General features: G+C 48.7%; 1 protein-coding gene across 5 annotated transcripts in view; it reads right to left on the bottom strand.

Moving 5' to 3' along the window:
• ltbp1 (latent transforming growth factor beta binding protein 1) overlaps nt 1-16677 on the bottom strand; it is a 128722-nt gene that overhangs the window by 65597 nt on the left and 46448 nt on the right. For 4 of the 5 annotated variants that reach the window (XM_048269439.1, XM_048269442.1, XM_048269441.1 and 1 more), the window contains exons 5-8: nt 15614-15790; nt 4097-4312; nt 2409-2731; nt 512-614 (exon numbers count right to left, since the gene is read on the bottom strand). In XM_048269439.1, the coding sequence (XP_048125396.1) occupies nt 512-614; nt 2409-2731; nt 4097-4312; nt 15614-15790 (819 nt within the window). The remainder of the gene's footprint in view (nt 1-511; nt 615-2408; nt 2732-4096; nt 4313-15613; nt 15791-16677) is intronic. The other variant, XM_048269440.1, reaches the window with a different exon arrangement.

Here is a 16677-nt window from a genome sequence, read left to right as displayed (position 1 = left end):
GAGTGGGCCTGCACTACACACAGTCCGCAGTGAGCCTTATAAATGTGGTGGCAAGTGTGTTTGTGTATGCATGCATGTGTGCACACCGGATTATGTGCTTCCTGAGGTATTTGTGTGTGTGCGTGTGTGCGTGTGTGTGTGTGTGTGTGTGTGTGTAAGCATGTGTATGTGTGAGCATGTGTATGTGTGTGTATGAGTGTGTATCAGTGTGTGTGTTTGTGTGTGTGTCAGTGTGTGAAAGGAAAAGATGAGGCTTAAGAAACACAGCATCGTGGCACGATGTCCAGCATGTGTGTGTGTGTGTGTGTTTGTATGTGTGTGAGAGAGAGAAGTGTATGTGTATGTGTGTGTGTGTGTGTGTGTGTGTGTGTGTGTGTGTGTGTGTGTGTGTGTGTGTGTGTGTGTGTGTGTGTGTGTGTGTGTGTGTGTGAGAGAGAGAGAGTGTGTGTGTGTGAGCGCTGCTGTGGTGTGTGAGGGTGAAATGTGTGTGAGAGGACAGCAGGAGGCTTACACGGCTTCTTTGGACACTTCTGGCATTTGTGGAATCCCCAGGACGTGCCCACCGTTCCACAGCAGTCGTCCTGCTTCAACAGACCCGGGAAGGCTTTTCCACACTGCAATACACCACACAACACAACAAAGTCAGAGAGGAGAGAGAGAGAGAAAAAAGAGAGATGGAGAGAGGGGGAAATATCTATAATGCTTTTAGAACATGGGAGGAGGGACAGAAAGATTGAAAGAAAGATGGAGGGATAGAAAGAAACGTGAAGGAAAACAGACAGAGGATAAGACCATAGAAGATGAACAGAGCAAGAAAGAATGCCAAGGTGGAGAGAGATTCAGAAAAGTAACAAGAGAAGAAGTATTAAGAAAAATACAGTAAAGAAGAATTAAATTCACAAAAACACTCACTACAACAACTATAACAACAACCTACTCCTCGCATAAAGTCTCCTCCAGAAATCTCTCGCCTGTCTGTTGGCACATCATGATCTAACTACAGACCTGATCTGTTACCATGACCACGAGTCCATCACTGCAGCCCAGGATTCCATCTCAGATAGGCACCGTGATCTAGCACTCTGCCGACTACCACTGACCCTTTTCACCATCCAGTAAATCTCAGCGCAAAATGGGAATCGAATCACGAGGCCGATATCTAAATCTAAAGCCGATAACAGGACACAGAGACAGAGGTAGTGGAGGTCTAATAGAATGTGACTGTGATTTGTATTCCATCTGAAAGATAGTATCTTGAGTCGTTTGACATAAACAAAGTCGACATATGGTTTCGAGGCAGGCTTTAAAAGAGCCGTTTGCTTCGTGCCCTGATCAGCAGGCCAATCCTTCGAAAGAGCGGAACGGCATCCTCGGGTTTGTCGAACTGGAGAAGGGAGGGGGGAAAATAAGGAGAGACGGCGGAAAAATCAATCCGACAAGACAGAAGCACAGGAGTCGCGCTGCCGTTTGGAAGGGATTCAATTTCAATTGGAGTTTGGGGCCGAGTGCTGATTGAAAAAGCAGCCTTTTCCAAGAGCGTTTCTCTCTCTCTCTCTCTCTATCTCTATTTCTCTCTCTCTCTCTCTCTCTCTCTCTCTCTCTCTCTCTCTCGTGCACGCGAGGGCTGCTAGGCGATCCTCCAGCGTCTCGACAGTCGAGTCAAGCGCTGCTTTTCTGGACCTGAGGATGGAGTTCATCATCAGCACTGCCCGGTGCAATCACAGCGTTGCTGATGGGTCAACAGACAGTTGGGACATCTGCTACTGCTCAAAAACCCCTCGATGTCTCAAGTCAAGTCCAGTCCCATTTATTTACAACGCACGTCCAAAAAACAAGTCATGACTCAGTCATAACTCACTCCACATGAGTGGGGGCAGGTGCACGTGTGCTCCCACACAAAATCGCAAAGGGAAACAAAGATGGAATGATTACAGGGAGACAGAAGTCAATGAGAGGAAGAGATGAGAGATGTAATATGGCTTCATTAGGGAAGCCGTAGCTTCCATGGATGCAGACACAGTACATGGAAAGCAGCAGAAATACACATATTAACAGATATTTACGTAACCTGCTCACAAACACTCTGAAAGCACTCACTTGCTAGTTTGGAAAACATGGCAAGGAGGCCGGTCTATATAAGTAAATACACAGACAGATACTGTGCACACACAAACGCACACACTAACAATACAAAAAGGAAGCATAAACATCCTCTACACACACACACACACCTACTGTAAACACACACACGCACACACACACACACACACACACACACACACACACACACACACACACACACACACACACACTAACAATACAACAAAGAAGCATAAACATCCTCTCAACATACCAACACACCTAAACACACACCTACACATACACACACACACACTAACAATACCAACCGGTGCCCCGGTGGTCTCCTGGAAGCAGCGTCCCAGCTGGCTCTTGGAGGTGACGGGCTGCTGGTACTGGATGTAGGTCTGCTGGTTGGGGTAGACCACTCCGCCGTGACCCTGCTGCTGGACCTTGCTGTGGCTGCCGCTGCTGCTGTGGCTGCTGCTGCTCTCCGAGTGCTGGTGGGTGTGGTGGTGCATGGAGGTGCTGGACGACTGGGAGCCCTTCACCTTCTGGCCGTTGGCGTCCAGCTGGGACACCTGGTGGATCTGGACGGAGGCCTCGGGCGGGTGCTTCACGTGGATGTTCACGAAGTTGGGCGGGAACTGCACTGTAGTGGTGAGCCAGTGTGTGTGTGTTTGTGTGTGTGTATGTGTGTATGGGGGGAGGGACAAGAGAGAACATCACAGGACATTTTTGAACAAATAAGTTGTTTAAAATGTTTATATACTGTATCTACTGCAACATTAGTTATCATTTCCCTTTATTTTATAATATTTGGCCAGAGGTGAAAAAGTAAAAGAGGTGTATTGGTTCTACCTGAGCACTTAACACAGGTCATTTCACTAGTTAGCTCATCTACCTGGCTACCCCATTCGAACTTTAGAACATTAGAACAGGTCTTTTATTTTCTGAAGACGGACTTTGACACCTCTGGATTTGGCTAAAGCTTAAATTCCGGCGAATTTTCACACAGATCTTAGTCTCGTTAGTATAGTTTGTTTCGTACCAACAGTAGTTGGTGACGTTGAGAAACAGAGATCTATGCAAAAAATCGCCGGAATTCGACTGGACATACAAAGAGGGTTTTCATATTGTCTTCTTGTCATATTGACATATTGTCTTAAGGTCACACTCTATCTTACAGTGCTTTAAGTGTTCATAAACAGCAACATTAATAAACAGCAGTGTAGCAGTTTTGATTTAGGATTTAAAATGGCTGTCCTTGTTCCCACCCTGCAGTGTGGGAAAGCTGATGTCACTCCTCAGTTCTGCCGCCTGGTAATTACTAAATCCTCGACGTTCACACAAAACACTTCCGCTACAAGCACTTCCCTCCTTCATCATCACAGCTTCAGTGGAGGAGTAAGACTGCCTGTACGCTCTGAGGGGAACTTAGACAAACCTGGCAACCAGGCCTAAAATATCACTATACTGTTTTCTGTTTTTTTTATTTTTTATTTTGCTCTGCGTTTTGAGGGCCAGCAACGTATAAGAAGAAAAACACATTACAGGATACAGGGGGGCTGCGGATGGAAAAGCCAAAAAAAGGGGGATGAGAGAAATGTTAACTGTTCACTCCTGACCTTTCTCTGAATGGGGCCGATTCACGCGTCCACCCCCCTCTCCCCTGCCTACACTTTCCATTGGGTTCCCACCAGTGAAAGAGCCGTTTCATCCCAACAGCCAGCACGAGTGATGCCCACCAAGGTAAACATGCCGACTATAGCCTACACTGCATGCAGTCGCGCACCAAAGGGAAATATGCTCATGATCCTGTGATGCTTGACCTCTTCAAAGTCCCACCCTGGAGCATCATCATGTGAATGGTCTCGTCTGCTACTACACACACACACACACACACACACACACACACACACACACACACACACACACACACACACACACACACACATCCTCATTGCTATCACACTTTTGTGGACCAGCTGAGGGAGGTCAAGGAGAAAGCCTTAACTGTTGTTGCTTGTCGGCTTACTCTGGTTCTGTCCATTGTTGTACGTTAGGGGGAGGGTGTGTGTGGAGTGGATCTGGCTGGCCTGGCTCTGCTGCTGCCGGTGGTTGCCGTTTTGGACGGGCATTTGGCAGAACTTGCCGGTGTAGTTGGGCGGGCACTGACATTTGTCCCGGGCACTGCATTTCCCACCATTGATGCAGGGTAGGTGGCAGACCACTGAAGACACACACACACACACACAGACACACACACACACACACACACACACACACACACACACAAAGGGAGAGACAGAGAGAGAAAAACATTATTAAAATTGAATTGGCAGACACACACATATGCACAAACCCGGTCATATTCACACACACAAACATCTTTGGTTATTCCCAGCCCTCAGAGAGAAGCTGATGTAATTTTGCCGGAAAAGACCAAGCGCTCGCTCAGTGTGTACAGTGTGTGCCTGACGTTTCTGACGAGAGTGTGCTGCTGCAGAAGCTCTCTGAGCTCCCTTTGATGTCCAGGGGAGGACGGTGGGGCTTTGAGAAGAGGGGGCAAGACTTCGCTCAGAGGAGTACGGACACAGACTCTTACCACCTGTCCACCACTACGGACCCTGAACAACCCCCTCCTCACACAAACACACACACACACACACACACACATTCTTGGTGCCTGAAATGATCCTTTCAGGCATATAGCGCAGGAATGGCCATCTGTCAGCTATGTGGCTGGTGAGAGTTAATTTACATCACCGGTGAAATGGGCTGATAGGCCTTTGGGATCATACAAGCACGGTTTAAATCAGGAGTCTCCAACAGGTAGCTTGCGAGCTACCAGTAGCTCCCCATCTTTTTCTGAGTAGCTCTCCAAAAGCTTCAAGGAAAATGTTCATAAATCTGACCAATCCAGCCACTTGGTAAACCTGTTAAAATTTCTATCAAATCAAACCCACAGTCTACAAACAGAGAGGCTAAAGGAGTTGAAAGGAGTCTTAAAACACATCCAAATCTTATTCAGCTGTTTTAGGTGTAGATCAGCTGTGTGAATACATGCTACTACTAATATAAAACAGTGGTAGTTCTCAGCCATGTCAATTTTGTCAAAGTAGCTCTCGGAGGACAAAAGGTTGGAGAACCCTGGTCAAAGTCTTTTTAGGCAAGTCCCTCCCCTCGGTGGCCATTTTGTGATGCTTTTTGGGCACTTATCGGGCATACATTTTGGCAGAAACCCCATGCATTTCTATGGAGGATTTTTTGAGTGCTTTGTCTCCCCATTAGAAAATCTCTGCCCTGGTTTAATGAAAGGACTTGGCAGGTAGGGTCAGAAGCAACAGGACCGTCTTCCTCAGACCCAGTGCTGTTATCATTGTGTACTGTCTGGTGTGACTGTGCTGCTATTCACAGAAGGGACAGTGAAGGACCAGGCGGAGATCTGGGTCAAATGTGCTGGACAACACTGAGGCATGTAGGTATGTATGTCACTAACAACAGACTGTCCTTCTGCTCTCATTTTCTATATTCTTCTCCCCATTCTCTCTTTCTCTCTCTCTCTCTCTCTCTCTCTCTCTCTCTCTCTGACACACACACACACACTTCATTTTTGCTTTCTCTCTCTCTTCTTCCTCTCTCTCCCTCTCCTCCCTTATTGCCCGGAAATTGTCAGTCACCCAAACCTGAGTCATCCACAAAAGAATTCTCTCCACCTTACCAAAACCACACACACAACCCACACACACACACACACACACACACACACACACACACACACACACACACACACACACACACACACACACACACACATCTCTACTCACACTATGCACACACCCACACACACATCTCTACTCACACTGTGCACACACACCCACACATACACACATTTCTGGCCACATTTCTGTTTGAAAGTGGAGGTGAGACCAGACAGTGGAGTTTCTGTGGCAGAGGCACAAGAGGAACAGACTAACCAAGAGAAGGAAAGTATGAATCCTCAGGAGAAGAAGGAAGGAGTGCCCCATAGAGGATGATGGGTGTGCATGCATGCATGTGTGCTTTCATTTCAAGTCCTGTATCGTTGATAAATGACCTCCCAAAGGAACACACACACACACACACACACTCATCCATCCAGCAAAACACAAGCTGGCACAGCCGTTCCGAATGGCGTGCCTCCCCGTGTGTGTGGTGTATCTGTGGGACTAGTTGGCAGCCCGGGGGGGAGCTCCGTCTCAGCTGCCTGGACCCGTCCTTCCCCTCTCCACCGGAAGGATCCCCTCCCACAACCACCCGTCAATGGCTCAATTGAGCAAAGGAGAAACAGCAATCCAGAACATCATGTAGGTGAGCAGGTGTCTCTCACACACACACACACACACACACACACACACACACACACACACACACACACACACACACACACACACACACACACACACACACACAGAGCACCAAATACTGTCTGAGTGGATTGCACTATAACATACAACTTAGCATTGAAAAAAGTTGCTTTCTGAGTTAACCCTTCAGCTGACACAACACTTGAGAACCTTTTATGTTCTCAGATATTATACGACACTAAAAAGTCTACACATGAGTGGGGCCAAACATGTTTGAGCTCACTACACTATCCAAGAGGACAGTGGTGATAAAAAAGACAGAATTTAGACACACACTGTTCTCTCCTCTCTCTCTTTCTCTCCCTCTCTCTGTCTCTCCTTCTCTCTCAAAATCAGATGAAGCAATAAGCCCCGAGAGGCCGTAGGCAGTAGGTTCCAGGCATTTTAGAACAGCTAAGGGGAGTTGTTCGGCACGACGCGCACTGAGCTGTTCTAAAATCACTGGAACCTACGGACTCGAGTGGCTTATTGCTTTTCTAAAAGGGTTCCTACATACCTAAAAATAAATGCACAGCAACAAAATATTTTTTACGATTTATTCATAGATAATCATTCTTCTGCCAAGAAATATATCTATTCTATCAGAACTGTTGCCAAGCAACATCAAGATGCAGCAACTGTAACTTTTGTATCAATTTGTCGTAGTGCAGTAATATAGAATGAAATGTGGTCAACAAGAAGGGTTGAACAGCAACTAACGTGATTCACCTAATCATAATTAAGGACCGGAACTATCTGCTTTAGAATTCAAATTCAAAGTTGCTTCATTAGCAAGACTGTTTGAGTGTTGCCAAAGCCAGTGTTGACAAACAGTAATGTCCCTCCCTCTCTGTCTCTTCTCTTTCCTCTCTCTCTGTTTCACTCCTTCTCTCTATCTGCCTCTCTCCTTCTTTGCCTCACCTTCTCTCTCATTCTCTCTCTCTCTCTCTCTCTCTCTCTCTCTCTTTGCCTCACCTTCTCTCTCTCGCTCTCTGCCTCTTTCCTTCTCTCCTTGTCTCTGTTGTGCCCCTGCGTGTTTATGAAGGATTTGTGGCACTGGTTTTAAATGACAGCTCTAATAAATCTGCTCCTTCGGCACCCTGTCATTATGGCAACAGCGCCAGTCCCCCAGAGACTACAGATCCCACGATGCCCTGCTCCCATGGTACTGCAGGCAGCTTACTGTCAGTTTGTGAAGACCATCCATCAACCAGCCAAACCAAAGCTCCCTGCGAAGGCCGTGCGTGTGTGTTTGTGTGTGTGTAATTAGGACACAGGTGCCAAGTCTCAAGCTTTCAACAGATTTTGTATGGCTTCAAGCATAGAACAAATATCTGGAACTAAACTCTAAACTCAAAGTCAGTCTAGCTTTAAGCCAGGATGGAAAAATACTAGGAGCCTACTGGTTTCATTTGCAAAGTTTCATAATGCGTTCCAAGCCAAATATACATGTGTTTGTTTGTGTGTTGAAAATAGAAGCTTGGTGACGGATGGAGCATGTTGTAGTTGCCCAGCTCAGTCTTCCTTGACAAAGGTCATGTTTCTCCAGGCTCCACCCAGGGCTTTCCCAGGCCCTTTCTTCGTGACTTAGTCATAGACCTCTCCCAAAGCCACAGGGCCTTCAGGGCCTTAACACCCACACCCCACCCCCACCGCAGAAGCTTCGGGACTAACACGTACGATGACAGTGCTGATGGCTGTGATGATGGCGTTGACACCCAAGCTAAACAAAATGGCCGCACCCCCCCCCCCACCTCTTCTCGCTCTCACCCAGCACAATGTGCGAACACACAACACCCCACCGCCACCGCGGGCAGACCACACTCGCCCACTGTGGTTGCCCAGACAAGCTCATTGCGGCAGAGAAAATAAGATGCCGTAGCCAGGGGTGGTGAGAGAAGGAAAGAGAGAGAGAGAGAGAGAGAAAGAAAGAAAGTGAAGGAAAGAAAGAGAGGGAGGTACAGAGAGTGCAGAGCGGCCTGTCAATAGACGCCACAATGATCCGACGGCAACTGAGATCTGATCCATAGCACCTTTTGAATAAATGCTGCAAAAGGAACGTTAATTAACGATCAGACTCAAAGTATGCTTTCCCTTGTCTGTCGTAAAACGTTGCATGATAATTTCACATTGACGCGGTGATTTGCTAGGTGAACCGTGGCGCCAGGCGCAAAATCGAGGCCAGGATTTAGGCGCTGTGAGTCTGCCGTGTGTAGAGTCCAGGCTGGGCTCCCGGTGGGCCGCTTAAAAAGCAGCACAGATAAGCTCGGCGGCCGAGGACTGAGGAAAACGCCACGGCGCTGCACAGCGCAGTGCAGCACGGCCCAGTGCGGACAGCCACGGAGGCAGCACCGCACACTTTATGTGCTCCAGATGGGCCTCTGACTCCCATAAAGAGCTGTAATAGTATGACTGCATTGCAGAACCACCACACACCACACACACACACACACACACACACACACACACACACACACACACACACACACACACACACACACACACACGTGAATCTGGGGCACAGACAGGCTGGCAGATTCAAACACACACACACACACACACACACACACACACACACACACATAAACACACTCACACACTCACACACACACACACACACACACACACACACACACACACACACACACACGCACATATACACACAGTGTTGATTGAGGAGAAAGTGGTCGGTGTGCTGTCTAGCCCTACTGGACGAAGCACCCTCATTAGCTACCTGTGGGTCAGCAGCAGTATACAGGGCCCCAGGGAACCTAATGACATTTTAAGAGCTGCTCTGGTGATCTCTGAAGAGAGAGAGGGAGAGAGAGAGAGAAAGAGAGAGATGGATGGATGTAGACAGAGGCAGAGAAAGAGAAAATTCCCTATTTAGTGTTCTGCTGGACTTTGCAAACCCCGGACAACGTCAAGAGTGTTTATAGGAAGTACAGGCCCTGGCAGTCTCCGAAGAACACCTCAGCGAATGTTACTCCTTACTCTCTCTCCCTCTATCTCTCTTTCCATCTCTCTATCTCTCTCTCCCCCCCTCTCTCTCTACCTCTCTCTCTCCCCACCGCAGGACTCTCCACTCCAGACTCCACTGTACACAGCTGCCAGGTAAAGAGATGAAGAAAAAAGATAGAGGCGGCCGGTTGGAAAGGAGTAGGAGGTGTGTGTGTGTGTGTGTGTGGGGGTGTATTGGGGGAGTTTGGGGGTGGGGGCTGAAGAAGGGGGTGTTGGTGGGGCCTTTTCTCCCTCAGACAGAGAAAAAGTCTGAGGGGAAAAAATGACAGCGGGACGCCTCTGAACTAATGAAATTTGACAAAGAGGAAATGACTGCTACCAGAGGAGCCGTCTACGGCTCCCGCCATGCGATCTGGAGCTCCTTATAAGGGCCACTGAGCCGAGCCACACCGCATCGCAACGCGCCACCGTGTAGCTCATAAACTCCCCCGGCACACGCCGCTGCTCAGGCGCACGGTTTGCGACCGCGTCGACCGCGCGAGGTGACGACCGACCCCTGTTTGGCCGCTATCGCTCTCATTCTTTCCCTCACTTTTTTTCTTCGCCTGTTTCTTTTCAAAAATACCTTCAAGAGCCGATCGAGCCGAGGCCCCGGTTGCATGCGTGTGCGCACGTGGAGGTGGCGAAGGGATGAAGGGATCCAGGGAGGGACGGAGGGGTGGAGAGAAGGAGGGATGGAGAGAGGGAGTGAGGGAGGGAGGGGAAAGGCCCATAAAAGCCATCTCCAGGGTGTCAGTCAAAAGCTCTCGCTGTGACATTTTTTCCAGAGCACGTCCCACAAAGCTTAACTCCCCACTGTGTCCCACTCTCTTTCCCCCACTCCCCCGACCCAAAACCTGAGCCCTTATAATAAACCTGCTACTCTCCGCCTCACACACACACACACACACACACACACACAAATACACACACACATACACATACACACAGAGACAGAGAGAGAGAGAGAGAGAGAGAGAGACAGAGACAGACACACACACACACACACACACACACACCTCCCACATGGTTCTAATTACCAGCCTGACTGGGCAGCCACCTGACGGAACCCCGCAGCCAAGAAAAAGCCAAAAAAGCACCATTAGCATGTAATTCTCATTAATCAAGTTTCACACAGGCCCTCCAGACAAGTCTCACAACACACACAACCACACACACACACAACCACACAGGCACACTCACAACTACACAGGAATACACACAGCCACACACACACACACACACACACACACATACACCCCAAGGAGAAGAAGATGAAGACAAAGGAGCAACCTCCGAGCAGATCCCACCAATCTTTGGGTGTCTTTAAATAATGGGAGCAGGTTAGTGAGCGAGCGAGTGAGCGAGTGGGAGGAAGAAGCCTCCAGGGCTCTGAGGCAGCCCAGCTGAGAGCAGTCCGAGGCCCACTCTACCTCTCTACCCCTCTACCTATCTACCTCTCTACCCCTCTACCAATCTACCTCTCTAGCCCTCTACCAATCTACCCCTCTACCTCTCTAAAAATCTACCCATCTACCCCTCTACCTCTCTACCCCGCTACCAATCTACCCCTCTACCTCTCTACCAATCTACCCCTCTACCTCTCTACCACTATACCCCTCTACCTCTCTACCCCTCTACCAATCTACCCCTCTACTAATCTACCCCTCTACCACTATACCCCTCTACCACTATACCCCTCTACCAATCTACCCCTCTACCAATATACCCCTCTACCACTATACCCCTCTACCTCTCTACCACTATACCCCTCTACCTCTCTACCCCTCTACCAATCTACCCCTCTACTAATCTACCCCTCTACCACTATACCCCTCTACCAATCTACCCCTCTACCAATATACCTCTCTACCCTTCTACCCCTCTACCCCTCTACCAATCTACCCCTTTACCACTCTGCCTCTCTGCTTTCCTGCTCAGTTCTTCACCTGCTTCGCATTTAGTGCTGGATGAGTGACAGACCAGGAGAACAAAAGACTTATTTTTTGTGCGCTTTGCTAAACTGACGTTGAATACACACAGAGGGGACGAGACTGGACGCTAACACACAAACACACACTAACAAATGCTGCCACACACACACACACACACACACACACACACACACACACACACACACACACACAAATGCTGCTACCCCAATCAGCTCACATAGGTACCTCTGCTTACCCACACTCCAAACTCCACACACACACACACACACACACACACACACACACACACACACACACACACACACACACACACACACACATCCCATATATAAATCCCCATACCACAACCCCAAACCAAGACCCAGCAAAAGGGGGAAGAAAAGCTTAAATAAAGATAGAAAGCAATGCGCTTGGCTGGCTCCCTGCCAGGGATCACGGTGCTGTCTGGATCCAGACGCGCTGTGGAGGGAGCTGGCAGCCGCTGCGGCCCTTAATGAGGTGCCCTGGCGCGGGTCGGCCCGGCCCTCTCTGGGCCGAGGTGTTTTTGGACCGGCAACGTAAACACCTGGAGATGGGGGGAGGGAGGGAGAGGGGGGGTCAGCAACACCAACAGGCCCCAGCCCATCACACCCCAACCCGAAATAAGTCTCTGATATACGACCAACCAGCCATGAGGTTGCCACGAACCAGAGGTTGGCAGCGAATGGGGGACTGTTGTAAGAGGCCTGTAACTGGTACAGTATTTTTCTCTGGAGAGGGTAGCGAAAAAAACGGCAGCCGTTCATCTTTCCTGTGCTGTCCTCTCACTGAGGTGGTCAAGCTGGGCAGGCTGGGCTTGACCGAAGGTTAAGGTTACAGGGAAGCTACACCAGGCACTTAACTGAAACGTCCTATTTTTTTCGAACGTACGCGCCACTATCACGTCTGGTGTAGCTACTTCCATTGATTACAGTGGAAGCTAATTGTTGCAGCAGATGCAACGCAAACAGAACGCTTCAGTTACGTGCCTGGTGTAGCTGCCTACTTACAGTGAGGGTCTCCGAGGAGTCGGAGCTGAGAGAGGACGAGGCAGGAGTGAGGAGAGCTGGAGGAGAAGCAGATCAGAGCAGTCTGAGCCACTGGCCTGAGATCAGAATGCAGTAAATCAAAGCCACTCGTATGAGGTAAACTGTTAGACAGGAGAGAGGAAAGCCACTATCTCTCACACGGTGCTGTTGACTCTATCTCTCACACACACACACACACACACACACACACACACACACATAGATACACACACACACACACACACATAGATACACACACACACACTGAAGAAAAGAATGTGGACAGAAGAAAAGACTCAGAGTAGAAAACAGACAGGAAGAACCCTCTGCTCCAGTGCAGACAGTAGCCGACTGGACTCAGGTCCCTAGATGAGACAGAGAGCAGTAAATCGCACGCTCCCACTTGGACTTAACTGGACCGAACGGAGTTCCCATTTACATTGAGTCATCTGGCACACACACTTTGCTTTCAAATGGCTTCAGCGTTTTCGAGTCCGAGACGTGACCAGACTGTGACTATTACTGCGTCTTGCCTCTGCCACACACACAGGGGCCCATTCTTGTGTGCTGTGTGGCCCAGACGCAGAGTCAGGCTCTGGGGGCGAGGTGGGGATGTCTGGGAGCGCGACAGGGGCAGGAGAGTGGGAGAGTGGGAGCCCGCAACCACCGGCACTCCAGCCACCCGCACTGACTCAGCACAAATGGCAACCCCATAAGGAATCCAGTCGCAGCAGCGCGCCGACCGAGGCATGCAAATCGGGTGGATGCAAAAATCATCTCACAAGAAGAGAAGGAGGGGGAGGCGGACAAGGGTGGAAGTTGGAGGGTTTGGGGTGAGCGGTTAGTTTTTTTTTTTTCTCTGGGTATTTCCATTCTCCCCGCTGTGCACCTTTTTTCTACGGCCACAACATTCGGATTATTCCGGATAATTCTTCTCCGCTGGAAATGCGATGTGTGTTTTCTACCGTTTTAATCAAGGGGAATTGTGGTAATTACAACCTTCATTATCAACCCAGCCCTGTTCCTCCAACTCGGAAAATTATCCACGTGCCACGCGCAAGAGAGGGGGTGGGGGGGGACATGGTGTATGGAAGTGCTTTAGGTGAGTCAGCCATTACAAATAACTGTAGCCTTTTATAGAGTGAGTAATAATACTCATTGTGCAACAGCCCTGGAGCAAGTATGAACCAATCTCTCCTCCATTATCGCTAAGCAACTCAAGTATGAACACTTGAACCCTTCTTTCTTTTTCTGTGTTATTTCTTTCTTTCCTGGGAGAGAAAAACCTCGGTGTCATCGCCGAAGAATGATAAACAACCTTGGAATTTATTTGGACTCTGTTTTGCCGTCTGTTTGGAGACGGACCGGAGCAGAGCATAAATAAGAAACATTTCCAGTCTTTGCCGAGAAAATAAAATAAAATAAAACAAAATAAAAAATAAGAAGAATAAAAAAACAACTGCTCTCCCCTGGTGATCCCCTGGCCATTCCCAGACAGTCGCGGGAGAAGGCTGCAGACAGACTACATGCCTCGACAGGTACATTTCACTGACTGCCTGCCAAACATCAGCGTGGTTCACAGTGTTTTTTAAGGGGCAGTAACTTTGGTGAGCCAAATCCCTCCACCACTGCCCCCTGAGTTCAGTTCACCCCCCCCCCCCAAATTGTATGCCTCAGACATCTCAGCAGCTGTACCTTGTGATGGCTAGAGAGCTAAAATCACACACCACACACATGCAGGGCTCTCTCTCTCTCTCTCTCTCTCTCTCTCTCTCTCTCTCTCTCTCTCTCTCTCTCAGTGAATCAGCCATTGGCACACAATAGAGGAGCACATGTATGTTAGCCAGTTGGAGACTTTATAACACACAGCCAGGAAGACCTCTTCGGGAGAAACTCAAGGGCTGACGTCAATGACACCAATGGACCACCAATCACCAGGGTTCTAGTGCCAATATCCCAGAAGGACCAGGCTCTCCACCTCACTATTGATTATTAGTGAATATGTGTTAGCTAGCATGACAGTTTGAACGCAACCCACTATCATAAACTCTTGACAGGCTATTGAGCAAACTGTGGGTCCCAGTGTAAAGTTATGGAGTCTGGATGTCATACCTATCCCATATATCCCCTCTCATATCCCGTATATCTCCCTCTCATCCTGGGTGAAAGGATTGCTTAACTCTTCCTGGCAGCTCATTCCTCAGCTGTGTAAAGTATCGTTTGCTCTGGGCTTTTTTTCCCCCCCTCACTAATGTCTGTGTTGAGATCTGTTGGATGGTGCGGGGCTCTCCTTATAAGGACTGGGGCAGGTTAAGACACTGCAAACACAGCAAAGTGCTGGATCCTTGCACACGTTTTTCACCGGGAAGAGTGCAAGCGTCATTGGACTGTGTCTCGCCCGTTTTGCCAAGTCTGCGACCTATTCTGTCCCACTTGATAGATTCTGTTCAACCCCGGATGACCTAAAACCTTCTAGCAAGCAGAGTAAGCAGAGACCAAGTACATCATCCAAAAAATAAACACAGACAAATCCATCTGTTACATAAGTGGGTGTTCGTGAGATTTGACATTACTGTTCCTTGAAAACAGAAGTTTTCTGCGCACACTCAGTTTCACTCTGTCACTGTCTGACGCTCCAAGTTCATTTTTCATTGCGCTGGACATACACATGCTAGGAAGAGCCAGGCGTAAAGAACAGTCACTGATTCTCCATCACACTTTCCTAATGAACCTCCCAAAAGTCTATTTCTCAAATTCCCCATGTCTAAATTATGCATTGAATAAGGACAAGATCTTAAGGAATGAAAACAATATTATCCATGAGAATAACATGTATTACAACAACAGGTTCAAACAATAGTTTTCTGTGCCAGACCATGTTCTATATCATTATCCAGGAGCGCAGCAACCAGCAGATAAAAACACAACAGCATCTTAAACAATTAGACTTAAACAAAGAGGCCATTCTCCCATAATGCCCCGGGACAGGAAAAGAGCTGAGAGCTGAAGAGAGGTAGTGCATTGTATCATAGCTGTAAGACACAGTTAGACAGGAAACGCAATCAAATCCCTACCCTACATGTGGTAAGGTGTGTAGGTGTGCGTTGGTTTTAGTAAAGGTAGAAGGTCATCGGAGGTTACTCACCCACTCTGAAGTTGGGTGCGGTGAGGGTGTCGGTGGCGTAGCCGTTCTCGCTGATGATGGTGGTGGTGTTCCCCTTCTCGCAGCTGTTCTGGCACCGGCCACCCATGCAGGTCACCTTGCAGATGGTGGGGGTGAAGACCACCTTGATCCGGCCCGTCTGGTTCCCCACGGAGGGCACTGGAGCCCGCACAGGACCAGCACCAGGCACGGGAGCAGAGAGAGGGAGAGGAAGAGGAGTTTGGTCAGCCCGGATGAATCCATTCGAGAAACTCAACTAAACTTGAAAAAAAAAGGGGGAAAAAGCCCGTAGTCCACTTTCCACCGGTAGCGACTAGCAAGTCTGAGATGTTTCGCTTTTGAACGGGGAGAGAAAAAAAAGTTGAGGAACAGAGTGGGAGAAGATCAAAAAAAGAGAGAGCTCTGTGTCGTTTTTGCCTCGCTCGCCTCTCTCTGCCTCTCTTACACGTGCGCTCCTGTTTTGCCTCTCCTTACTCTCTCCCTCTTCTCTTTTTTCGCTCCTTCTCTCTGTCTCTCCCTCACACTCTTACTCTCTTCCCTTAAATCTGGTGGCGTCTCTGAAACACGAGGAGGGAAAACGAGAAAAAAAAAAAAAAAAAAAAAAAACTGTGGGGTGAGTGAGAGAGTGGGTGAGCATGAGAGAGAGAGAGAGAGAGAATGAGGGAGAAGGAGTGTGCGAGAGAGAGAGAGAGAGAGAGAGAGAAAGAGAGAGAGAGAGAGCTCAGCAAACAAAACTCTGGGACCCACTCCAATCCCTCATGCAGAAGTCAGACTGTGAGAGAGTTAGGCTCTGGCAGATCACAATGCCATGCTTTATTACCACCCTGACAAAGATTGGGGCATGGCTGCCCGTCTGGCCCAACTAATCCCCTCTTCCTATCCCCTCTTCCCCCTTCAGCTCTTTCGCTCTCTCTCTCTCTCTCCTTCCCGCTCCTCTGTGCCCTTCTGTTTTTTTTCCTCTCTTTTCCCTCTCTTCCTCTTTGTTGTTCTCCGCTTCTTTCTTCTCCTCCTTGTTTCTCTTTTCTATCACTCGTTCACACTTGCTT

This window comes from Alosa alosa, chromosome 18, assembly GCF_017589495.1.
Source record: "Alosa alosa isolate M-15738 ecotype Scorff River chromosome 18, AALO_Geno_1.1, whole genome shotgun sequence".
NCBI classification, from domain to species: Eukaryota; Metazoa; Chordata; class Actinopteri; order Clupeiformes; family Clupeidae; genus Alosa; species Alosa alosa.
This window is presented reverse-complemented; position numbering and strand designations above follow the sequence as displayed.